General features: G+C 33.9%; 3 protein-coding genes across 5 annotated transcripts; 2 read left to right on the top strand and 1 right to left on the bottom strand.

Moving 5' to 3' along the window:
• Window positions 1-1,407: 1,407 nt before the first annotated feature.
• On the top strand, window positions 1,408-6,936 carry LOC118033789 (uncharacterized). Of its 2 annotated transcripts, none has more exons than XM_035038892.2 (14): window positions 1,408-1,640; window positions 1,742-1,789; window positions 1,886-1,946; window positions 2,229-2,261; window positions 2,420-2,544; window positions 2,750-2,884; window positions 3,882-3,958; window positions 4,092-4,351; window positions 5,089-5,145; window positions 5,247-5,415; window positions 5,665-5,722; window positions 5,805-5,890; window positions 5,975-6,031; window positions 6,473-6,936. In XM_035038892.2, exons 1-14 carry the CDS (start codon window positions 1,499-1,501, stop codon window positions 6,566-6,568), a joined length of 1,404 nt encoding a protein of 467 aa, XP_034894783.1. In that variant the 5' UTR covers window positions 1,408-1,498; the 3' UTR covers window positions 6,569-6,936. The 2 variants fall into 2 exon arrangements, with proteins under 2 accessions (XP_034894783.1, XP_034894785.1); XM_035038894.2 differs by having other exon boundaries at window positions 1,547-1,640; window positions 2,440-2,544.
• Window positions 6,937-13,518: 6,582 nt separating this feature from the next.
• LOC118033862 (cytochrome P450 87A3) lies at window positions 13,519-16,507 on the top strand. The gene is made up of 9 exons (XM_035038994.2): window positions 13,519-14,000; window positions 14,091-14,412; window positions 14,498-14,647; window positions 14,919-15,170; window positions 15,264-15,353; window positions 15,436-15,514; window positions 15,612-15,718; window positions 15,837-15,964; window positions 16,122-16,507. Exons 1-9 carry the CDS (start codon window positions 13,807-13,809, stop codon window positions 16,231-16,233), a joined length of 1,434 nt encoding a protein of 477 aa, XP_034894885.1. The 5' UTR covers window positions 13,519-13,806; the 3' UTR covers window positions 16,234-16,507.
• Window positions 16,508-16,790: 283 nt separating this feature from the next.
• LOC118033861 (protein HAPLESS 2) lies at window positions 16,791-24,161 on the bottom strand. 2 transcript variants are annotated; one of them, XM_035038991.2, is made up of 18 exons: window positions 23,812-24,161; window positions 23,564-23,707; window positions 23,357-23,445; window positions 22,984-23,023; window positions 22,644-22,701; window positions 22,490-22,550; window positions 21,832-21,910; window positions 20,930-21,064; window positions 20,376-20,570; window positions 20,159-20,239; window positions 19,976-20,076; window positions 19,698-19,815; window positions 19,076-19,108; window positions 18,901-18,994; window positions 18,712-18,800; window positions 17,900-18,015; window positions 17,309-17,409; window positions 16,791-17,203 (listed from the first exon to the last, which is right to left on the bottom strand). In XM_035038991.2, the coding sequence occupies exons 1-18, from the start codon at window positions 23,992-23,994 to the stop codon at window positions 16,791-16,793; spliced, it is 2,130 nt and encodes a 709-aa protein (XP_034894882.1). In that variant the 5' UTR covers window positions 23,995-24,161. The 2 variants fall into 2 exon arrangements, with proteins under 2 accessions (XP_034894882.1, XP_034894883.1); XM_035038992.2 differs by lacking the exons at window positions 23,564-23,707; window positions 23,812-24,161 and having other exon boundaries at window positions 22,497-22,550; window positions 22,644-23,023; window positions 23,357-23,440.
• Between the last annotated feature and the right edge of the window lie 1,509 nt (window positions 24,162-25,670).

Here is a 25,670-nt window from a genome sequence, read left to right as displayed (position 1 = left end):
ATGATGCATCCCCCCCCCAATAAATAATGTTACTTATCTTCCCGTGTTACATTGCAAGTCAAATGATAGTATTTTAAAATATATATATTTGATAGTTAAATAGGGGCACAATATTTTTTTTCTCAAGGTGTATGTGTTTTCTCTCTCTTATTGGGTTCGGTCAAGCTATACCCAGGGAATGTTGGGATATTTTATCTCTTTATTTCCCTTATCTTTCTTTTCTTCATGATTGGGCTTTCATTGAGCTTGGTTGTGATGAAATTCATGATGAAATTGAAGAGTTATTAAAGAATCATGGATTAAATTGAACTAAAAGAATAAACATGTAAGAATTAATAAAGAATCAAGGTCTATGAATAAAAAGAACAAAAAGTGTTTGGCCAGTGTTTGAGCAAGGCCTTCAAATTGTAATGGCATGTGCAGCTTCCTTAAAGCTTTGATGATTGCCATCCCTAGTATTGTTGGAATCTTCTTGTCGAGGTCTTCTTTCCACGATAACATGTATTGTTAGTGTAGCTATGATGATTCATTTTTCTTCTTTTTCTTTTTTTCTTTTCTTGTCTTGGTTTTCACGCTTGATTTATCCAAAATAGCAAATGAGACTTCCATCTTTTATGATTTAAATTTAAATTTTTTTATTTTTATTTTTTTATTGTTATTTTTAACATAAATATTATAGTTTAATTTCTTAAAATTAACATACAATAAACAATGCAACTATGTCCACAAGTATGAACATGCTAATAAATGTAAAATGGAAGAAATATCTTTTTAAAAATGAAAAATGTATTGCAAAAAAGCAACACTTTATAAACTAAAAAAAATCAGTAAATGAGAAATATACAAAAATGCTGCATTACAACAATCACCAGAAAATAGTTTTTTTTTTTAATGAAAAATGCTTGTTTAATTAATTTTTTTTTTTTGTATAATGTGACCAGATCTGACGCTACTCAAAGAAAATAATATATTTTTTTTCAAGTTGGTGTCGTGTGAAATCTGAAATATAAAATAAAAATATGAATTAAGTTTAATAAAATTAAATAAGATAAAAAAATACTATTGATAATTGGATAAATAATAATAAAGTAGACATATAGAGAAATAAAATCAAATAAAATAAATTACATAAAATGTTTTATCTTCTAATCCACTATCTTCACTATTTAATTCCTTAAATCTTCTCCTTTACTGATTAATAAATAAATAAATTTTCTTCCAAAAATCATTTCGTTGTTATTCTTTTTTCTTACTAACTAGTATTTCATTCCACAATTAATTCAACCAAGCTATATAATTAAAAAAGAAAAAGAAATATAAGGCTAAGTTAATAAATCCGTCAGCACTCACTAAAGGCAAAACGGGATCGTATCATGAATCTCTCTAATCTAAAGTGTAAAACCCCAGTTGAAACGACGGTGAACATAAAGCAACGCAAACTCCGATCTAAAACATAGCTGGAGCTCCCTTCTTTCTCTCGGTGAAAAACAGAGACGAAATGGAGAAGAAGAAGAAGAGAGGATTTTGGAGGTGGTTAATAGCATCCGTAATGTTAAGGCTGATTCTAATTTACCTCCCTAAAACCTTCAACTTAGCCTCTCGCCCCGAAGTCTCCACTCCTCTCGTCAGCCTCCGCCGCCGTAAATACTCTCTCTCTCTCTCTCTCTCTCTCTCTCTCCCCCCCCTTCGACATCACAGCTTAATTTTGTTTTCACTGAGTACTTTTTTGCTGTTAATTTAGTGGCTGAAGGTTATTGGTTGAAGCAATCATCAATCTCTCCTTATGCTGGTAATTATCGTTCTTGTATGTGTGATTTTTTTTTTATATATTTATCTAGCCAATAATGTACAAGAAATGATTTATTATTATGATATTTATTTATAGGATCGATGTACCATGGATCTCCATTGTTACTCTCACTTCTTGGTCCACTCACTGTTAAAAGGTACTACTATTGTCCTAATTGTTTTAATGAGATCAATTCGGAGTTAAAAGTTTGATAATTTGTTTGTTTATCTTTGTTAATTAGTAATTAGTTTAATGATTCCAGCTCAATCACTGTTAATTCACATTTAAAAAAAAAATAAAAATTAATGCGAGCTAAGTCTTGGAATGTGATTACTAAATACCAAACTAATTCTCCGCTATCAATCACTCTTTGAAATAGTTATTTTTGAATTCTTTGATTTTTTTCTTAGCATAGTTATTTATTTATCGGGTGTTGCAGAATTGAAGGGCAACCTAATCATCTTCTTTGCAGGTATACTATTCTCGCCTTGCATGTTTGATATTTGTGCAACTCTTTTGGTTTTTTAAAGCAACTTAGATTCTAGTTTTTTAAAAAATCTCCTTTTCTTGTTTCAAAGTTGTGTCTATTTGTAGTGATGCAGATGATAGTCTACATATTCTTGGATATAGTTTGGTTTTTGTCATTGCAGATATTATTAGTGCTTTGCTTATTCGTGCTACCGGCCACACTCTACAGATGGCATATAGACAGAGCTTAAATTCACTTGACATTGTTGATATATTAAAAAGTTCAGGTATTTAATTTATGAGATGTTATTTTCAACCTTCACTACACATAACATTTAGATGAAGAATTTTTATATTGCTTTTCTTTTCTTTCTTCTTCTTCTTTTTGGTTTCTTGTTATGCAAATGCATTCTTGATAGAATTTATTCAGAAACATGGTGTACTCTCTACTTCTTACTGGCTGATGAAGTTTAAATGTTATTTTATTTTTAGATTTACTTTCTTCTGGAGATATTGCTGCACTTGTATACTTATGGAATCCTTTCACGATAGCTGCATGTGTGGGTTTATCAACTTCTCCAGTTGAAAATCTGGTTGTCATACTGGCACTTCATGGTGCTTGTAAAGGTAAGATGCTAATGGACTTTTTCCAGATTATGATGAATTGATTGGTTATTTTTTAGATTATCTTAGTGATCAATGCCTCCATTTTTTGTGAACTCAACTTGGATGAGAACTACACAATCCACAAAATGATCACAGTAGTCTGAAAAGGACTGCTGAATTTTGGTGACAAATTTGTTGTTCTGTACTTTTGTTAGTAATGACGGCTGCTCCTGTACAGCTACATGAATTTTGATACCAAGGCTTCTGATAATGTTGTCCAAAACTCATCTCCTGTTTTGAGTAATTTTTTTCATATACATGGCATATACCTCCGTTTGATTTCCTCCCTCAATATAATGCTCATCCAGTATATCAACTTGCTTGTCTAGCAATGATACCCTTGGCTGGTTGTAGTTTATGCCCATTATGTTAATTGTTTCACTCATAACAGTGATCTTGGGGCAGGTGAAATTGGTCTGAATAAAGAATGCTTGGTATATCTGTGTAAGAATTAGAGGATTGTAAAAGATCTCTGATTAGGACCCTTAAGTGATTGGTCTCTTGTCTCGGGTTTGAGGGGTACTGCTTTGAATTATGATATGTTTTAGGGGTTTTAACTGGTTGAAAAATGTAATTATGGTTGATCATTTTATGAATTTAAAAAGTGTAACAAGGCCTGGTATCAAGTTAAGACTGAATTTGTGAAGAGTTGACCTTGATTAATCCATATTACCACAAGGTTGCAGGCTTATAGAAAGCGTTTTTGCTTTTCTCAGCAGGGGTGGGGGGTCGGGTGGAGACAATAGCCCCTTGGAAGTATGATGGATATAAAGTGATTTGCCAGATATCATGCCAAGCATGCTAGAATGTTCCATGGTTATCTATTCATAAAACTTACTTTCCAGAATAAGAGTGTGTATATTTGCAACAGACCATGGATATATGATACGCTTTCCTGGCACTAATATTCTATATCTTACATATTTTATTGAAATATTGTTCATTTGATGGAGTGCAGGATTAGTTCCTCTGGCAGCATTTGGATGGGTTATGGCGACACACTTGTCTCTTTATCCTGCAATCCTAATAATTCCAGTAATGCCCCTTTCCGGCTTACTTTGTCTTAAAATACTAGGTTCTAACCATGGTACATAATGGAATATCCATTGTGAAGTACACAGTTGATGTATTACTCTCTTGAAACTGTGGTTAATTGGTTTTGTTCCAGGTGATTCTTTTGTTGGGATATGGTCCTGATACTCCACCCAGAAAGTTGTTCCTGCAGAAGGGATATGGTAAAAATGGAGATAGCCACTCAAGTGATAACTGTGGTCAGCAAGAGACCAACCAATCAAAGGCAGAAGTTACATTTTCATCGCGACCAGTCATACATTTCTTATTTTGGAGCTCTCTATGGTCCACCTATGTTCTGGTTCTATGCAGTATATCTGTTAAACCACATGGTAGTCTGTGGGAGATGTTTCAAAGGTATCAGTTGGATATTCTTTCCTTTATTATATCTGGTTTGCATCATGTATTACATGATTTTGAATGATAACGCTGCTCTCCAGAGTTTTCTTCTGTTAATCAATGTCAGGATCAGATTTATGGATTAATGAGAAGTGAGTACTCATTTCTAAGACTAACACTGTTTGGCAACCATGTATGAAAATTAGGTTAGTTGTGATAAAGCCTGGTGATGTATCTGAAAAAACTTTGCTTAACTTGTGCTACTCTAAAAGGTTAGATCCATATGGAGGCAAGACTGGCCACATAAAAATCTACGAGCACCTATTTAAAGAACTTGTTCAGAAGCCCCATAGTTTGGTTGATATTTCGTACAAAATCAGCAGAAGTTATATCACAAACTTTTCAAATTCACTTCTAGATTCTTACAAGTTAATGAGGATCTGGGAATTTATTGGGCATTACATATTATTCATTTTCTATACAGAAGAATTTGTAGCCTATTGTTACTAAAGTTAGCTCAATTTGAAACACTTGGAATGTAGCTCCTTTCCTTTTAAATTGCATTAATTCTGTACCAGGCAAGTTGATCTAAACTTGTCAAAGAACATTAAATCTGCTCGAATTTTAAAAACAGTTTTATTGCTTCACATATATGTGGACATCAAGAAGTTCCATGTGGCTTCTCAAAATTGTGTTTTATGCTGTAGTTATTTGAACTTTCTTGATAATTGAATATGCCTGGCATTATTTTGCAGAACATATGGATTCATTCTCACAATGGAAGATATGTCACCAAATATTGGTGTTCTGTGGTGAGCCAAAAAATTTTGTTGTTCTTTGTAGATGTGGGGTGCTCTAACACTAAATATGGGGTGTGGCACTTAGATAGGCATCTGTTTCATTTCAATTGCAGGTACTTCTTCGCTGAAGTGTTTGATTTCTTCAGAAGTTTCTTTATGATAGTTTTCCACCTGAATATTTTGTTTATGATATTGCCATTAGCCATACGGCTAAAGCACCGGCCCTGCTTTTTGGCTTTCATCTACATTGCAATCTCTTCAATGCTCAAATCCTATCCGTCGGTGAGTTGCTTGCTATTTTCATCTGCACTCCATTTCTACACCCTCACATAAACAAATGTGCATCATAACATCATATGATTTCTCTATGCCAATCACACGTATACAATAGTTTGGAAAAGTGGATAAGATAATTACCCCGTTAGCCATGACAACAAATGAATTTATTGGGTGCACATTTGTTATTCTTTATGTATATATTGAAGAATCTAATTGCTTCACTTTCTACTAACATGGTTCAATTTTGAATAGGTTGGAGATTCAGCTCTATACTTGGGTTTGTTGGGTTTGTTTCTTGATGAATTGGCAGGTAAACTAGTAGGTTATCTTTCTTATTGATGTATTTGGACTTGGTCTGGTGTCGTACACCTCCTAAATGGCATGCAATGCAGATATGAAGTTCTCTTTCTTCCTCTTATGTGGATACATTGGAGTGTCCCTTCTTAGCCCTGTGATGCACAATCTGTGGATTTGGAGGGTATGCCTCTTCATGAGCTTGTCCCTTTGGTCAAATTACTTTCATAATTTTCTTAAACACTGCTCATTTAGTGAAAATTTGCAGGGGACTGGCAATGCAAACTTCTACTATGCAACTGGTATGGCATATGCATGCTTGCAGGTATGTTATTTCTAGTTTACAGTATAATCTTTGTTTTTTGCTAGCATCTGGATAGTTCTCAGTCATGGTTTCAACTATGACAAACTTCATCGTACATGTATGTAGTTGATTCATAACCCTTATCAAGAGTATGTGTGTAATTAGCCATCTCCTGATTCTGTAGATTCACATCCTTAGCGTTGGGTTCCTATTTGCATGAGAGTGGCCCACCAGTTGTGTTTGTGCTCCTTTTGTTTTAATTTGTTTACTGCTCTGCTAAATTTTGTACCAATCCTCTGAGTCATGATTGAATTACTTTATGATTTGTCAATAATCTGACGAGCTGGATAAATGATTCAACTCGCTTGCAGCTTTTGCTGTGGTTGATGAATGCTTCAGTGAACATTCTGACCTTTATTCCTTATCTTATTATTATTATTATTAATTTTATTTTTTTGGCAGATTATTTTGGTGGTTGAGAGTGTAAGCGCTGTGCTCAACCATGACAGGAAGCTTAGAAAGATATCTGTGACAAAGCCTCGAGATGGGAACTCTTAAGTGCTTATTGCAACAAGTTATGATCCTTTCCATGCAGCATCTCTTTGCAGTTTAGAGTTTCAAGCCTAAAAGATTTCCGGGCTTGATTTTTGTGAATGGAAGATTAACACGCTCTATTACATCTCATATTTGGTAAGTTACAAGAACTTGTTAGATGCAACTCTACAGGATGGTTGTCCAACTACAGACTACAGAGTCGCATTATCCGCTGTACATCTGGATACCTTTTCGTTCTGCAAAATATAAAAGAATCGTTGGATTATGCGCTGTGGTGCAATTTATTTTATTGGCCAAACTGCAATTTCTAAATGCGATTGCAATCGGAATTTTGGTTGAATAAAAGCCTTGGCCACTGCTCTTTATTAGCATCTTCACAAAGCCCATAGCGGTGGCGAGGTAGATAAGGAGAGTGACGGTGTGAAATAGAATAATTAGCACAGGATTTTTTGGTATTTTAAATTATATTACAAGTGACATGTGGTGATCGGTGCTGAATTCTCCTTAACCTCTGCAATCCTTTCTATTTATAGCGGGAACAAAGCTTTTATCCGTGGCATTAATGGAGGCCGACTTCCTTTATGCATGTAGGAGTTCATAAACTCCTGCTATACAGCATTTGACCGTAGTTGTTGGGAATTTGGTGGGTGCAGCTTGTACCAAAATTAGGCGTACAAATATTAAACCCCTGTGCTTGCATGATGCCCACATTGGTCAGAAGTGGCCAGCTATCACGATAGGGGCCGAGGCCCGCTAATTTACACCAAATATTGATTCTGGCAAGCATGTTTAAGCAACTAGCGAGCAGTCTAGCACGGGAAATGATTATTATTATTATTAGTATTATTATAATAAACCTTGTTTTGTTAGACCACCAAATAAGATATTGTTAGTTTTTGGCTGCAAGTCAAACATCTAGCCTTAATCAGCTGTTGCTGATTAGAAATCAGTATTATCGTACTAATGGTCAATTAAGTCGTACCTAATCACTTTACGAGTCATAGCTAGTGATAAACAAACTTAATTAAGTTGTATTAATCACCCAGCGAGAAGAGAGAGTCCAGGGCCTTGTCGGCAAGATTGTGGCATTAGGTCTGCACAGTTTCAGCTGGATAGCTGACTGACGACATTTCCACCTTCAATTGTTTTTGTCCTCTGCGTGCAAAACCTCTCGTGAAATGAAATAGGCACTGCCCTGCCCAGGCCCCAATCATCTATGCTATCAAACCCTAAAACGAGATTGAGGGAAAAGGTGCCCCTAAGAATGCAGAAGGGTCAACAACAAGAACATGCATGCATGAATTGAATCGAATGACATTTGATTGCTTCGCAAGAATCTGTATTTACGAAAGCTACCAAAAGTCTTGTTTCCAGATCACAAATTTTTGAAGAAGAAAATGATAACGCTAGCTTGTGTCATGGGTGACTCCATTTTTAGCTTATTAGTTTATTGTACCAAACGTGTATCGAATACAAGCAGTAAAGAGTGGGGGGAGGAGAAATGGAATAAGAACTATGCCCTAATGAAATCGAAGAATTAAAAAGGGTATTGAAATGTTTTTTTGTCATTCTTAATGTTGATGTCTCCATGCTAACAGACCACCTCAGGCTGCCAGTTGTTTACATGCATATAGTATATTTAAAAAGGTGTTTGTAATTGTTTTTTAAAGTATTTTTTACTTGAAAATATATTAAAATAATATTTTTTATATGTTTTTTTAAAAATTATTTTTAATATTAATTCATCAAAATAATCTAAAATTACTAAAAAAATATTAATTTAAAATAAAAATAAAAAAATAAAATTTAAATTATTTTAAAAATATTTTTATAATATAAAAACAAATAAGAGATTGTGAATGCACGGTATGATGGCGACTGAAAATCCTTTTGACTTGCAATACCAGCAGCACCCAAAACGACTACGTACTGTCACAGTGTTATCTCGGGATAGAAATATTCAGACAAGTCACTAACAGAAGGATGAGTTAAAATGTTTAACGTACACATCAACTAGACATGTATTATTAAAAAAGAAGCTCATTAATATTTTCTCGTACTTATTCTGAAATATATATTATTAAAAAAAAAAAACAATTAAGAACTTTCGTACACTCAAACTAGGGGTGGTCAACCCATGTGCATGCTGTGAGAAGGCAAAATTTAAAAGTATCTGAAACAAGAATGATTTGGGTGAGCTGTTAGATCATATTTATATTTTATTTATTATTTATTTTATAAAAAAATTAGATATTCATATCATATTTATTAAGTTTCGAATACTCATTATCTAAGTGTTATCTATTATTCAATATAAAATAAAAAAGCAATGTGTGCATCAAATGATGAAACTATAAACATTGTATGTGTGTGTTATAATATTGAGGTATGTCTATAAATATAAACATTCTGTGATACAATTTTATATATTTTCATGATAGGATTTGATAATATTTATATATTATTTATTATTCTGTAAGATAAAATAACTACTTAAAAAATTCACTCATACAAGTAATTAATTAGTTGGAATAAGTATTCACAAGTTAAATTTTCATCTCTGGATATAAAAAAGTTAAGCCAAAGAGACACTAAACTTGATTAGGTAGAGCAAAACATCACGATTATCGTAGCGTAATATGGTCAATTTGGAATTGCATTATGTATAGTTGTCTGACCTGTTTAGAGATTAATTTGAGAAAAAGTTTGAGCACTAGTTCATTGAGTGAAACAATAGTGTTTTTTTTCCCTTAGCTATTGACCTAGATAAATTTGGATTAGATTTAATCATGTTAAATGTATCGTTAGAAACTTTACAAGGTAAAATAGGTTTGTCAAGATCAATATTTAATCTACTTTAATTGAAAACTCAACTTGGATTAAATTTTAAATCCCAAGTTTTTTCTATCAGCTTACTGAGCTCGTACTAGTTTTAACAACTATATTATTAAATACTCAATTTATTTGATCATATCAATGTCATTACAAACTAGGGAGCAAAGCCTAGTTACAATATTTTTTGAACACCTACTTGTTAAAATTCAAGATTTTCAACCTGAAAGTTCATTAAAATAATAAAATAGGATGCATCTTGTTAATTATTGAAAGCATGAGATTTATTAGATGTAACTAATGTGGATCACTGATTACTTGTCTTTACAAAATCTGAACATCAATCTTGAGGTGCAGCTTAATTAGTTAAGTTTTAAGTTTATTCTATAATAATTATGAGTTTAATTTATTTTAGAGTTATTAAAAACTTATATAATTATTAATTTTAGGGCTCGTGAAATTAATAAAAATATATACAAACTTGTCGAACATCTTCTTTTATAATAATAATAATAAAAAAAAAAAAGAAAAAACCCGGACAGCCAACATCTCTTGATTACCTTTTGGTGCAGTTACATACTGAGCAATAATAGAGTAAATAAGCTCTTATTTTTTTTATCCAAGTTTTGTTCTAATTTAACCTCTAACATTTAACCCTCTCGATCTCTTTGTCGGTTGATGATCGATTTAGATTTGAAAATCTTGCCATTTAGGAATTAAACTTCCACTGTAGGAAAAAAAAATTGAGAATCAGAAAAAAAATCCCCTTGCACGTGCATATCCTGTTAAAAAAATTGACAGGTGTTTTGATTTCATTACAAAAGATCAAATTTCATTCCATTTTGCCAGATATATAGCAGTTCGCAACATCCAATACATGACAAGTGTCTAATGGTGAAGTAGTTAGTTTTGTCAATTAATTTTGTTTCCAAACCCTTGACTCTTTCCAAATTCTGTGGGTATCTAAGCGGATTTTTATGTATGGACGACAGACTTAAACATTTGCTGTCAATATTGATTAACAATCGAGAGTTAGGCAGAACATTTTATTACATTACATTACCTGGTAAATACCAGGATTTAGAAAAAAAAATTTAAAACTGAATAAACTGAAAAAAAAAAAATAATTGAGAAAACTAAACTGTGATTAAAAAATAATTACAAAAAAAAAAATTAGCATGGTTTGGTTTGGTTTTAAAAGATTAAAATCGAATGAGCTGAACCAAACCGGACCAATTCAAACCAAACTAAATCAAATTTAAAAAAACATTCAGACTTGCTTTCATGATTATAATAAGTTTTTATTTTAAAAAAATAATACTGAAAATATTTTTTTATTAAAATAAAAAAGAAATGAATCGAATAAAAAGATTAAGTTTTTGATTAAAAATTAAAAAAAAATTTTTTTTAGTTATCATGCAGATATTTTTTTTGCTATCTTTTATTCAATGAACTATATATGATGATGATAAAAAAAAAGTGTTTTTGTTGTCAAAACCAAAAAATATATATATTAATTAGAAAAAAAAAGATGAAGAAAATAATATTTGTCTTCCATAATTTTATCTGTTTTTTTTATGAATATTTATTTTTATTAATATAAAATTAAATAAAAAATAGATTCTAAAAAATAAAATCTTAATCTTTTAGATTCATAAATTAAACAGTTAACTCTAATCAATTTAAAATAATATCATTTTAATATAAAAAAACATTTAAATAACACTGTTTTTTAAAAAATAAAATTAAACCAGATATAAAAAGTGAATCAATCAGGGTAACAGCATCACATGAAGTCAATTTAGTTAAAAAGTCAATTTATTTATTTTAATTTGAAACATGGTGTGGATCAGAAAGCTGGTTTAGTTATCATAATGATGTGAGTTTATTAATATAATACTGTCAAAACCTAAGTTGCAGTAACGCGTGGGCAATTAACTATTAATTAGTATAATCCTATTTCCAAATCTTAGTGAAGAAAAGATAAAGCTCTTTTTCTTTACTTAAAGTGTATATTAAATGTTAGTGCTGATTCCCTAGGCGCACGGCACAGACATGAAGAACAACTTTCTCCATAATCCTCTCATCCTCGTGTAACTTAGCACCTGCATTCTTATCTATCCCTTTTTCTACATTAACCATTTACTAAGCAACAACATGCACGTCACCTTTTCATTAACAAGTTGATTGCCCCTTTATTTTTACAAGTCTTCTTCTTCATGTTCCGGGCTTCAACTAAATAAATAAATAAAAAGTCCAGAAAGATTTTTTTTTTTTTTTTTTGGTATACATGGATTACCTAAAACAAATCAAAACCCAGCTTCCCAGAGACACGTGTCAAGAGATTAAGGAGGAAACAACTAATCAACCAATTAACTTCTTTTGATAGATTGATTAAGAAGGTCAGCCACATTGATGATCATGAACCGTTGGATCATTGGAAAGATAGGTGTAGTGAACTAAAGTAGTAGTAGGATCACCCTGTTGTGGACACTTTGCTGCATGTGGGATACCACTAGAAGCCCCTGCGTTGGACAGTGAGGACAGGTAGGACCCTGAAAGCTCTTCTCCCAATTTTCCACTGGACACAACAATTCTGAATGTTAATAGTAAAAACTTGCTTTTGGGACGAGAGAACAGAATACTTTAATTCTTAGCAAGGAACGCATATAATTTATAAAGTATTATAGTATGAAAACCTGAGCTGTCATTGATGCGCATCACCTCAAATAGACTCTGTCCATGCCCGTTCCAAGCAGTTAAAACAATCTGTGTCAGTGTCACTCTCTTAAAGAACCTCCTGGACTCTAAACCAGATAACAAATCACCGATAAAAGAAAAGAAAACCTTTAAATTACTTGGATTCTTTTGATGAATTTTTAAAAACAAAATAATATTATTTTAATATTTTTCCAAGAATAAAAATATTTTAAAAAAAACTACTATCACACTTCCAAATATTCTCCAGTGTTATTATGTGTAAATGCTCCTTTTGACAGTTATGCATGACAAACTTTCCTTTCTTCAAGACATAATAACAAAATTTGAATAAAAAGGTGGATTCCGACATCTTCACAACAGTGCCTACAAAGCCCAGAATAGCAGCATCTTTACAGCTTAATAACACTAGATGGGCTGTGACTTTGCATATTAAACTCGGGAATAAAAAAGAAATCCATTAGCTGACAAAGTTTTCAAGTCTCCACAATGGTGTTACATAGTTCATCTTCATTCCATTAAGCTCGCTCAATACAACAACATTATTGTAGTGACACATAGAAATGAATTTTATAATCTGGCTGCATATAATGGAGGGCATGATTCACAGTAACCTACCTACATTTGTAGTGGTTGTTGCAAGGAGGTCCAGTCCGTGGCTCAATGGGCCGGTGGGGGCGGTGCTCTATGTGTCGAAATCGGTTAACCTGATCACCTAGCTTATGATACCTACTGCTCAGAAATTATTTCCAAGAGATGAGTACAAAAGCATATACAGCATACGTTTCTAGAGCACAGTACAGAAGATCAACAGTGATGTATGCAATAAGATCTAGAGTTTGACATTAGCATTTAACAATATGAACAAATGATTACATAGCTAAAGAAGATCTAGGATGAGATCTAATTCTAACAAAATTAAGTAAGAAAGAAAAGGAAAAACAAGAACATGTGAGGCACCTCTAACTGGCAACATATAACATCACACAGATACTGGAGTATTTAGCAAGGATATTGAGAAGACTCCGAGAAGCTGGTGAAATTCACCCATTAGGTTTTCGTATTGAATGACGTATTGAAGATTGGTTTCAGACACTTGGTTAGGTCAGACAGATCCTTTGAACCTCTATCTCTATCCTCTCAAATCTTGGGAAGAGCCCTTCTGTTCATGCATAATGTCCTTAAAAAAGGCTAAAATTCTGCCTCGTGCTTCAGTTTTGTTTTACGTTGACTACTTATCCAAGTGAAAAAAAAAACAATTATCTGCACAGAGAGAGGAAACATCTTGTCAGCTTCATGGTCATGCTAGGCTCTTAACGCAAACTTGTAGAAACCGTTGACGTGGGACAACAAGTGGTCTCTAGCAGAATAATTTTCAGCTATTGTATTCTATATTCAACTACTACTTTTTTTAGCAACTTAACAAGAACTGGTACTGCTTTTTTCTGTCTGCTTCTAACTTATGCGCTGCCTATTTAAGATGACTCCTAATGGTTGCTGAGATACATGCCAGCATTTTCTTCTCCTTGCCGTCTATTCTTCCCATGTTTCCTACCTCGAACTCTTCTCATTTCTAGTAATCTTACCCTTCCCATTTTCCTTTCGTGTCAAAAGCATATCAACATTAAAATCTTCTTCTCAATCCAACATCTTCCCAGTACTCTGTACCTGGACACTTCTATTTGATCAAGATGTGGGCTTTGTTCTTTGGAGCTTTGATTATTATAAGCATCACACATTGGGTTTACCGCTGGAGAAACCCCAGATGCAGTGGCACTCTTCCACCAGGTTCAATGGGATTGCCATTTATTGGCGAGACCCTTCAGTTCTTCGCTCCAGATACTTCTTGTGATATTTCTCCATTTGTCAGAGACAGGATGAAAAGGTAAAGATCTTGTGAATGACCAAGTTGTTCAAAAAGTTGTGCAATAATCACCTCCTTCATTCGTTCTGAAGTTTTTGCTGTTGCTTTCAGATATGGACCTATATTCCGGACTAATTTGGTCGGAAGGCCAGTTGTAGTATCAACAGATCCGGATCTCAATTACTTTATCTTCCAACAAGAAGGAAAATTGTTCCAGAGCTGGTATCCGGATACATTCACGGAGATCTTTGGAAGGCAAAATGTTGGCTCGTTACATGGGTTCATGTACAAGTATCTTAAGAATATGGTGCTTAATCTCTTCGGTCCTGAAAGCCTTAAAAAAATGCTCCCTGAAGTTGAACAGACAGCATCAAATAGATTACAACTATGGTCTCATCAGGAATCGGTTGAACTGAAAGAAGCAACTGCAACTGTATTCTCATGCTATCACTCTTCTCGTAAAAAGAGCAACCAAACATTGTTTATCCTGAATCTAACAACACTTATGATTTTTACAGATGATATTTGATCTGACGGCGAAGAAGCTGATAAGTTATGATCAAGAAAATTCTTCAGAGAATCTAAGGGAGAACTTTGTTGCATTCATACAAGGATTAATCTCCTTCCCTTTGGACATTCCGGGAACGGCATATCACGAATGCTTACAGGTAAACTGAAATCTTCCATACTAATCATTTAAATGCATCCTTTCATTCTGTTAACAATACTTGAGCACCTGCAAACTAGAAGCTCAGACCAACTAGAAGCAAACTAGCGCGTCCAAAATGTAGGCAAGCAAGAGCCACGATCAAAAACCCATAGTAGATTAAAATACTGTCACTCGAGCACCAAATCAATTCTGCAAATGGAGGATGCACATTTCCGAACAAAAGTGTCCTTTTTCATTTTTTTTGTCTTGTCTGCTCTATGAATTCTCAGGGTAGGAAAAAGGCAATGAGAATGCTAAAGAACCTGCTACAGGAAAGACGAGCAAATCCGAGAAAGCACGAAACTGATTTTTTTGATTATGTGCTTGAAGAACTTCAAAAGAACAAAACGATCCTTACAGAGGAAATCGCTCTGGATTTAATGTTCGTGCTGCTATTTGCCAGCTTTGAAACAACTTCCCTGGGTCTAACTTTAGCTGTCAAGTTTATATCGGACCACCCATTGGTGCTAAAGAAATTGACGGTCTGTAAGAAAGTTATTAAAATTGTGTTTCTCCATAATTTTTCTTTTGTGCTTCAAAACCTAATACGCTCTGGATGTTAACGCTTTTCCCAGGAAGAGCACGAGGGAATTCTTAAAAATCGGGAAAATATCAACTCTGGTCTTACATGGAAGGAATACAAATCAATGAAATTCACGTTTCAGGTGGGTCAAGCACTTTGTCACCAGTTTAATATCAGAAAAGTAGCTTTTGTAATATTATAAACTGACGAGCTCAACTATGCAGGTCATTAATGAAACTGTTAGACTGGCAAACATAGTTCCAGGGATCTTCAGAAAAACACTTACAGATATCCAGTTTAAGGGTACGTGTTTACTAGCAATCAATACATGTGTCAGTTACTGTAGTGCGCAAAGAATGTTTTATGGCAATCCGAATTATTATATAAATTGGCATGGCAGGATATACCATTCCAGCAGGTTGGGCAGTAATGGTCTGTCCCCCCGCTGTACACTTAAACCCAGCAAAATATGAAGATCCACTTGCCTTCAATCCATGGAGATGGAAGGTGGGTTATATTTGAAAATCCTTTCAATTTAAAACACCTGCGGACATTTCAATACTAAAAGGAGCTCTCACAATCACCATGTATTTCCCATTATAATAAAACCTACTGTGGCGTGCAGGGTATGGAAGTAAATGGTGCATCCAAAACTTTCATGGCCTTTGGTGGTGGCATGAGATTTTGTGTTGGAACAGAGTTTACCAAGGTGCAGATGGCTGTATTTCTACATTGCTTGGTCACAAAGTCCAGGTAATACCATGCAAACCTTGTCATACGTAAATTAGCAATTGAGTGTGTCTCTGTGAACGTTCATTGCAAGTGTGCAATGGGTGTCTGTGAGTGCGCACAGATGGGTGCATGAGTGTGTGAGAGAGAGACTAACCTTCACTATTATTTAAACTTTCAGGTGGCAAGCAATCAAAGGAGGAAATATTGTTCGAACTCCTGGTTTACAATTTCCAAGTGGTTATCACATTCAGCTCACGGAGAGAGACAAAAGATATAACTCTACTACATAATCACTTACCAGAAAGATGAAGGGCAAGTCATACGTATGGCTAGAGGCACCATACTGAGAGCTTCAACTTCGAATCTTATCCATCGGGATTGCAATCGGCTATCTGTGAGAGAGGGTCATGGTTAAAGTAACATTTGGTTACTGTACGGAAGGAACAGGCAGCTCTGATTTTCACTCAGGCAGAGACAAACCTACAGTTTTGATCACGACCAAATGCAAATTCTTGTCCTTTTATTTCCTGTTTGTCAGTATATAATTTCTGTAAAAAAAAGGTCAAGGGCATATATATATATATATACTCTCACACACACATGCTTATCACAATGATAATTTACTTTTAACAATTAGTGTAAATGAATCAGTCTCATCCTTTCCATGGAAAACAGCTGCCACCACTGCAATTCCACTTCAAAGAATTCCATATCATGTACACTCACCCAAAAGAAACAAACAAAACTAGAGAAAGTCAATCTGATCTTCTATAAGTCTATAACTAGTAACATAATTCATTCCCCAATTTTCTGTCTGCTCAGCTAGCAACATTAATCATCCAACAGCTCACTTCTGACTGGTTATTTGAACAGTCCTTCCATGGTCTCTCTCCTTTCTGTGTCTATGATGTCCAACTTTGGTATTCCCCACTCCATCCAAATAGACTTGCTGCTTGACACTTGATTTCTTACTTCCCCTGTGCTTACTCTTGTCCTTGTGGACATGGTGAAGATAATGATAGTACTCTGTATCCCTTCCTGAATGCCTATGCCTATGCTCTTGATGAATGGTTCTTCGCTTATGAGCATTATGCTTGTGTTGTCTTGCTCCCAACTCATGATGTCTATTCACATGAATATCTTTATTGTGTCTCCGAGTATCTCTGATTCTCTGCTCGTCAGTCCAAAGATGATCTTCCCACCAGTCATAAAGAGGGTCAAAAAGTCCTTTCTGATGCAAAAGCCATAGCAGCACAAGCACTGAAACTCAAAAGTACAATTTAGTATGCGTTCCTCATTAGAATAAGAAAAGAATGTTCCAGTCTGTATAAAGTTTACTTTTCCTCGAAGAAAAAAAATTGTTACCTGTTGGAAAAATAGCCAAAAGTAGACCGAACATCACCATCCAGCTCATACATACATATTGTATGTGACAACTGAAATCAAAGAAACTGGAGCATTTCTGTCTGCCCATAAAAGGAACATAAGTTTTATCAAAACAGTTGCAAGACCTAAGAAAAAGAACAAGATCTCGTGAACCCATCTAAACAGCTAAAAAATCAGCTAATGGCCATCTATCTAGTAAGCTTGATTTGAGCAGCAAAATAAAAAAATACTTCCTTCAAAATTTAGCATGTAAAGCAGAACTTTCTATTTCACCACAATGCCAGCAGGAATTCCAGGGTGTGCAATTAACCAATATAAATGTTACTTGAAGCATTTAAGTTCATAATATATTGCAAAAGCTAAATTACGGATAAATGGATGTGCACAAGCCTAAGGACACTGCAAGGAATATATATATATATATATATATATATATATCCTAATGACATGGGCAAAACAAAAAAGCTCAATGCATCCAGGTCCACGTCAACAAGCGTAGAAAAAGGTAATCTCCTTGGAAAAAAAAAAAAAACCTTCCAGTCATCCTAATACAAACCAATGGACAAGTACCTGCAGGTTTTTCCAGTGATGAAGTCTACCAGGCCTTCCCAAATTCTGTTCCAAATGTTTTCAATAGATTCAAAGAAACCATTTACACTGGTCTTTGGTGGTAGAAAGGGAGCAATCTGCAAAAAGTTCGGAATTTATGTGGTTAATTCGATCATTAAGTCTACTGCCACATAATTCACCAGCATCATTTATTATTGGACCAAAGATGAAACAAAATCACATGCTAAACTAAAACATCATCAGCCAGTGTGTCTGAAGAACAGTCTATAAACACGTTATGTTATTATAAAGATATTTTGAGAATTTGATGAAATTAAACACCTCCTACATAAGTAAATTCTGATAATCTGTACTGTCACTAATATATGAGCAAAACGGAAGAAAAAAAAAAAACATTATTTTTCTTGTCTACACAGATATAAATACCAAATGGAAAAAAAAAAAAAACATTAATTTTTTCTCAAAACAGAAATTATTATAAGAATAACCCAAAACTGCAGATCAAAGAGAAGTTACGCCACTGAATGGCAAAACAATCATCTGGAAGCTTTCAGCCACGCCATAGAATATACAAATGCACTATTGAACCCTGTTGGACAGATATTAATCATGTTTCAGCAGCTTTTATGTAATTATTCCATTTCGCAACACATACACTTACATAGACATAACACATTTTCTATATTCTTTTCTTATTTTGGGACAATCAGTTTCAAATCCTTTTACTCCTTCACATAAGAAATTGTTCATAGAGATCTTGTTTGCATGAGTAGAAAATCAACCAGTTGTCAGGTATGTAATTGTCCCCAAACCTGTGATCCATTGTCAAGGATGGTAGCAGTAGTAAAAAATTGGCATTCCGCTCTATCAATTTCATTAAAACCAGAGTCCTTCAGAATAGCTGGATTAAAGCACAATAATTGGGACTTCAGATTTCTCTGCCACCATAGTTATCACACACAGTGACAAGAAAAGTTGCAATAAAACCATTGTAACCTTACCAGCACATACATATCTCGCAGCTTTATCAGTTGTTGGGTAAATTTTAAACGACCGAATTGTAATCTCGTTGGGCTTCAAAATGAAGAATTGTTCCTACAACCATTCAAACATTAAAATCGGATTGTATCCTTTGTGATAGTTAGGAATTATGATCGATATGGCAGTTAATTTTACCTCCATGAGCGAAACACCTCTTGAGCAGTCAAACTGCAAGGAGGAGACGATCATCATAATAGCTAAAGGTAGAAAGTGTTGCAGCAACTACTCCTTAAAGCATCACATGAATACAGAAATACATAATGATGGTATGTACTTATCAATATCTAATTTGAACTGTCATCCCAGTCAATACTTTCACCAACATACATGACTTAGATCTTGTCCTTCAACTTTCTCGCATATTTTAATGCTATCAACATCAACCACCCCATAATAGAAGATTTCAAAACATAATATTTTGCGGAGATACTAGAAACTGCTTAATTTTATTATTTCCATTTTTGAAATACTGAAAAAAGGTCCAAAACATGAATTTCTGTCAATGTGAAACGTAGCATAAAAAACCTTCATAATGCAATACAAATGCACCCTGAAAGAAAGATGTCAAATTGGTGTTTAATTCTCAATAACTGGCCAAAGAACAAGGAAAACAATCAACATAGAGAAAGTAATCAACAACAACATATCATTGTCTTATAGCATTGTGATCCAAGTAAGAGTAAATATTGCATCAGCATGTATGTGTTTAAGCATTTTTGCATCATGACCAAATATGCCAAGACATTGTTTAAAATACCGTTAAGCTATATGATGCTTCCACTTCCCCAATATTTTCAGCAGAGACTGTAGCAACACCAAATTGAGTAAGGGCTTCAAATGTAGGGATGGTGAAACTTAAAAGTTTTCCTGGGCTCCTGCAAAAGAATGAAGATGAAGCTCAACAAATGGACACCTAAATAGAAGCATGGTGATGCACACAAGCAATGTCATAACTAAAAAGATGAGTAAGGCCTTTGGTTAAACCATTTTATCATCAGAAAGCTTCAGCACTAAAAGTAGGTATAGATATCAAACCTTTGGTAGACGTATTCAATGTCATCAGCAGTTAGTTCTATCAAAAGGTTTGTGTTAAGAACTTCAGTAATTCCTATGGAGAACGAATGAGTCCCTGCATTCTGCAGTTCAATCATATCAGTTATAAAATTCAAATAGTTTACATATTGTTTAACATCAGATATAAAATTGCGGAACCATAACTGGATGCTGGTTTATCCTTTCAAACCTTCCTTCCACGCCATATAGTGGCAACTGCTTCCTCCTAATTCGGTTCTGATCGGCCTGCCATAAATAAAGTAGCCTCTTCTTAGCTCCATGCAACAGCTGTAGAAATCTATTCAAGGTACAGAAATTGGGACTTGGAGAGGCTTAAATGGGGACACAAATTACATAGACCACTACTAGCTGACAAACTAACATCATGGAAATTCCACAGCTGATTATGCAAGCAACTCCAAAATGGTGAAGCACATAAGTTGGGCTGCCCACTGAAAGCTTCATAACTGACACCAATTTTGTTGCATTCAACACCATCTAAGGTAAATCTCACTCTCTCAAGCAGCATCCACATTGAAAAATTCCTTCCCAGATCCTGTGGTTGTCCAGGTTCACCCTTCCACGACAAGATAAGAAACTCTCAACACTACAGTATTGTGCATTTACAATTACCAATCAATAACAGATGAAAAAGAGTTTCCTTTCTTCTTGCCTACTTTTCTTTGTTTTTTTTTGGATACAATGTTAGAGATTTGAATTACATATCTTTCCCTTTACCATTGATTTCATTACCATTGCGCTATAAGCTATTGGTACCATTACCATTGCACTATAAGCTATTGGTAAAAAGATCTTATTTCTAAGAAAAACATCTTGAGAAATCTGACATGCATAACTAACTTGATAAAAAGTTCTGCTTCTTTCCCCTTAGGCTAGCACACTTCCATGGTAATCATATTAGTGAGGGAGGCATACCTGCCTTGGAATGACGAGGTAGAAGTCCTCAAATGATGGAATATTCGAGTATCCAACAAAATCTCCAATGAGATTAACCCTTAGAAAATTATCCTTGGATGTTACTGTTCTATTTTCAGGGCCCACAGTAACTTCCTGCAAGCAAAACCGAAAGAGTCTTTAGCTAGAGAATATTTATCATGGACTTTTAAAATTAGGAAGAATATGACAAGAAATATGAGATACCATACAAAATCAGTCTCAAACAATTCCATTTGAGTGCAAAAGTGAAACAACTTAAAGCAGTGATGACACTCATTAAATTTAGAACAAGAGATGGAGAAAAGGTGGAAAGAAAAGTAAATTCATTCCACTTGCAAAAGTGAGGAAATAAGAAAGATGAACTTAGATAAAAAGGGAAAAAAAATAAAAATCAAGCCAGGCCCACACAATGTACTCTACCATAAAATGTGCAACAGACCAGAGAGACATTTATTTCAGTATTATGTTAGAATCCCTCAATCATGTTTAACTCGGACTGAGAATCAAGGTTTTTGATTCTCCCATTGCAAGGAACTGAAAAAAAGTTAAGCAGGCATATGCTCCAATTAGCAATTCTAGAGCAGATGCTGGAGTGAAATAGAAAGAACAGAAACATGAAATCATGCCAAGCCCATACTGTACTCTACCATCAAATTTGCAACAGACTACCAGAACATTTATTTCAGTATCATGTTAGAAACCCTCAATCATGTTTAATTCAGACCAGGATTTTATTTTATTTTTCAGTCTCCCTTGGCATTCAAGTAATTGCAAACAAGTTAAGCAGGCATCTGTTCCAACGAGCAATTCTGGAGCAGAAGCTGAGTAAAATAAATTGAATTGTTCGTATACAGAGGCAATTGATGTAGAGAAAAACATACCGAAACTTTAGATCCTGTCTTCACCTCAATTCGTACACTGAAACCCATTGATCGCTGTCCTATACCAAAAACATGGAACCTAGGTGAACAATGAAATATTAGTCTTGCATAAAATCAAACACTTGTAAAAGTTAGAAGGAAAGATATTTATGATACACAGCAATTAACCAGAAAATACAAGACTAAACACTGAACTATCTATAATCTGTTCATTAATAATATTCATGGCAATGCAATTAACCACTCATCCTAGAGCTAACCATTCCAAAATTACAAATTCTCATAAACAAGATTCTTCTTAAACCATATTTCTCATTCATTAAACGAGTCAAGATCAGCAAAAAATGAGGATGCCATTTAAAAACAGTGGATGCTTTGAAAATTTCACATGCCTAAACTGTGAAAACATTGTTAATAATTTATATCATAGGAGAATTGAAAGACAATAAGATAAGTTTGTGCCCAACTTGCTTATTGACACCCATTTATATTCATCAGCATGGCATGAATTACCGCTTCTAACATCTATAATCAAATATTAATTATTGAACTAACAAAAAACCGCATTGCGTGTCCTCATACTACTTTTTATTGATTGGATGGGGTTTTACTAGCAAAGAAACATCAAAAGGAAAACAATTTAATCTAAAAGCCATACCAATCACCTGGAAATCTGACGCAGTGTGCAGTATTGGCCTTCCCTTTCATCAGTTTGTCGACTGCTCAAAACAAAGGTATACATTGATAATAAAATTGCAATCTGCATCTTAAGAGGCAAATTGAGAATGCCGGACATGTGACAAGGCACTTACAAAAGTTCCCGCATGATGATGGTACCCGCCGTTGGGGCCCACAAGGACAACAGAGTGGCTAAGCAGAGAAGAATGAAGAGAAAGGAAGAGAGGAGTAATAAAACATGTGAAGAAAAGGAGAATATGGTATTATCACCAACACAGAATGTAAATCTTTGCATATAGAGTCCTGTTTAAAGAATAGGTTTAATTGCTAACTAGGTAAACTTTGGTAGATAGGGTGCTGCAAAATCCACTATGAAACCATGTACTACGAAACATGCATGTACAAGTGTAGGGTGTGTATGTGGGGTAGGAGCTTGTGGAATCCAAATGAGATTCAAGAAATCAGAAATGCCACCTGACTATGCTCGATAATGTGGCCATTTTCATCTTGTAACCTACAAAACAGTTACTCTGAGGCAGTTAGTCCAGTAAGCATGCACACAAAAGAACTTGCAACTTTTTTATAACATAATATCACTTTCCAGGTAAGAAGAAGACGATCGAAGAAACAGTCCAAATGAACACAGAAGCTTTGGTCTCTAAAAGAAAAGGACCATTTCTCGCAAATGTTGGTTGATCACAAAAACGGACCGGATAATAAACAACACTTTGAACTTCACTTTCAATCGGCTGATCACATGCTTTAACAAATTGGCAAAACAGCTAGTGCCAAAGAACCGGACAGTGTTGCTTTAAAAAATAAATAAGAAGGGGGAGAAATGAGTCACCTCTCGCATATCTTGACAACATTCGCACCGGCATCCCGGTCACATTTGCGCGTCTTAACATAATACTCTTCAGGTTTATAAGCAACATCCTGCAAATTACAACCATAAGTAATTTCACAAGGTTATCTACCCATCAATTAGGCATTAAAACCACAAATGATGCGTGCTTCTTTTTTTACAAGTAACCAAGAAAGCGCCGCGCCGCACCCGTATATAAGTAAGTTCATACAAAGCATACGCAGCCGTTTTATTGATTGTTATCACCGGCGGTACTCTCACTGTTTCCATCAAGTTAGTTGCATTCTCCTCCACTTCGGCTATTTCCGCCACAATCGACGCCTCTCCACCACTCTACACCAAAACGAGAAGAATTGGGGATTTTTGTAACGACATTAATTAATCTCGATAATTAGACAATAGTTAGTTAATTAATTAAAAAAAAAAGAGAGACTTACAGAACCGCTGGGAACAGCCATGTTCAAGACAATTTTTCTGGTGCAATTGAGATCGTTATCAGAATCTGAGGCTTTCTCGCATCTTTCAAGCTTCGATTTCGACAAAATCTCTATACTTTGCACGGTAAAATAATTTAGGAAGATACAGAAAATGAAGAATATCACTTCATAATGCCTCCTCATTTTTTTTTCTTTTTTTTTTAGAGCATGTTAATCGATGGGATATTTTTCGTTATATATATATATAATATATAGAGAGCGAGTTTGGCGGGTTTTGGGTGTGCTTTCAAAAAATTAACTGCCATTTAACGGTTACTTCAACAGGTACACCCACCACTCTCCTCTCTCGAAAGGCCACTTCTGCTGTGCTTACAATGACAGTATGACACCAACAATATTCTTTTTGAAGGAAAATTGACTAATCGAGGGCAACTGCGACGACACCGCTTTTAGTGGCCCAATCTTGGCCTGATACCTTAGGGTGCCCTTAGTAAGTTGGGCTGAACAGCACAGATTAAAATAGACTGGCCTGGACAAAAAATATGAAATGGAGGCAATTTTTGCTTATTAGTATATATTTTTTAAAATATTGGCAAACAAATTAACAAAATAGCATATTTGTATGCGTAGTAATTGAAAAAAATAGCATTCAAATTTGTGGCTATTAAAAAAACATGACATTTCAAAGAAAAATGTGCTAATTCTAAAAACAAAATCTAGAATGGACCGGATATATATATATATATATATATATATATATATATATATATATATATAGTTGGTGGATGATGCTTTTGCAAAATTTATTTTGATCTTTTAAATTTTTTAAATAATTTATTTTAGTACTTATATTTTATTTGTATAGCACTTTAGTCCTTCGTGTAATTTTTATCCTCTAATTTTTCAATATATGCAATTTAGTTTCTAGATCAGAAAAGTTCTTGCAATAAAATCTCCCTATATAGATTTTATTTTAATAAAGCATAGGTAAACTTATCAAACTTTAATTAATCAAATAAAAAAATAAATGAATGATAAATGGATAATATTAAAAAAAAATGAGAAATAATGATTTGATCAATGACATTGGAGGAGCAGCAGGAGCTTGTTTCACTTGCTATGATGGCCAAGCATTTTGTATCTAGAATAAATTTGGACAATCCTTTGTCTTTACCAATTCAGCAAGTTTTATGTGATCTAATTTTAATAGTGGATTAGTGTTTCCTCATAATGAGATTATTATCTTATCCAAACAAGATAATGAATAAACCATTTATTTATGAATATACATTAATGTATTCATAAGAAAAAATCTTATTATAAACCTTTTTTTTTTTGTATACTAGAACTGAAGATGATAAAGATAAAACTCATGTACATGCAGGATTTTATTTTTAAAAGTAAGAAATACGAAAGCCAAAGACATTAAAAGAGAAAAAGGTCAGAAGAATTTATAAATCTACAAATCAAATGTGACATGGAAAAAAAAAATGGAGGATTTGAAAGAAGAGTTGGGGATTTTATCTGAGAATTAATAAAAGAAATTGTGATTGTGGACCAGGATTGGATGTACCTTATTAATAGGAGATCTAGTTAAATTTAAATTTGAACTTTAAAAAAAAAAATTAAAAGCTATTAGCAAATCACTATAGCATTAGATTCATTGCGCCTAAATGGAATAATATAATGATTATTTTTTAATTTTTAAATAAAACTAATTAACTTGTTATTGGATAATAGAGTTTTTTCAATTGGGATTTATTGGTTATTATCATATTAATTAAGAATAAATTGATATTTTAATATTTTATTAGTATAATAAAATGACTAAATTACCATTAAAAATATAAAAAATAAAA

The sequence above is a fragment of the Populus alba genome, chromosome 1 (assembly GCF_005239225.2).
Source record: "Populus alba chromosome 1, ASM523922v2, whole genome shotgun sequence".
In the NCBI taxonomy this organism is placed as follows: Eukaryota; Viridiplantae; Streptophyta; class Magnoliopsida; order Malpighiales; family Salicaceae; genus Populus; species Populus alba.
This window is presented reverse-complemented; position numbering and strand designations above follow the sequence as displayed.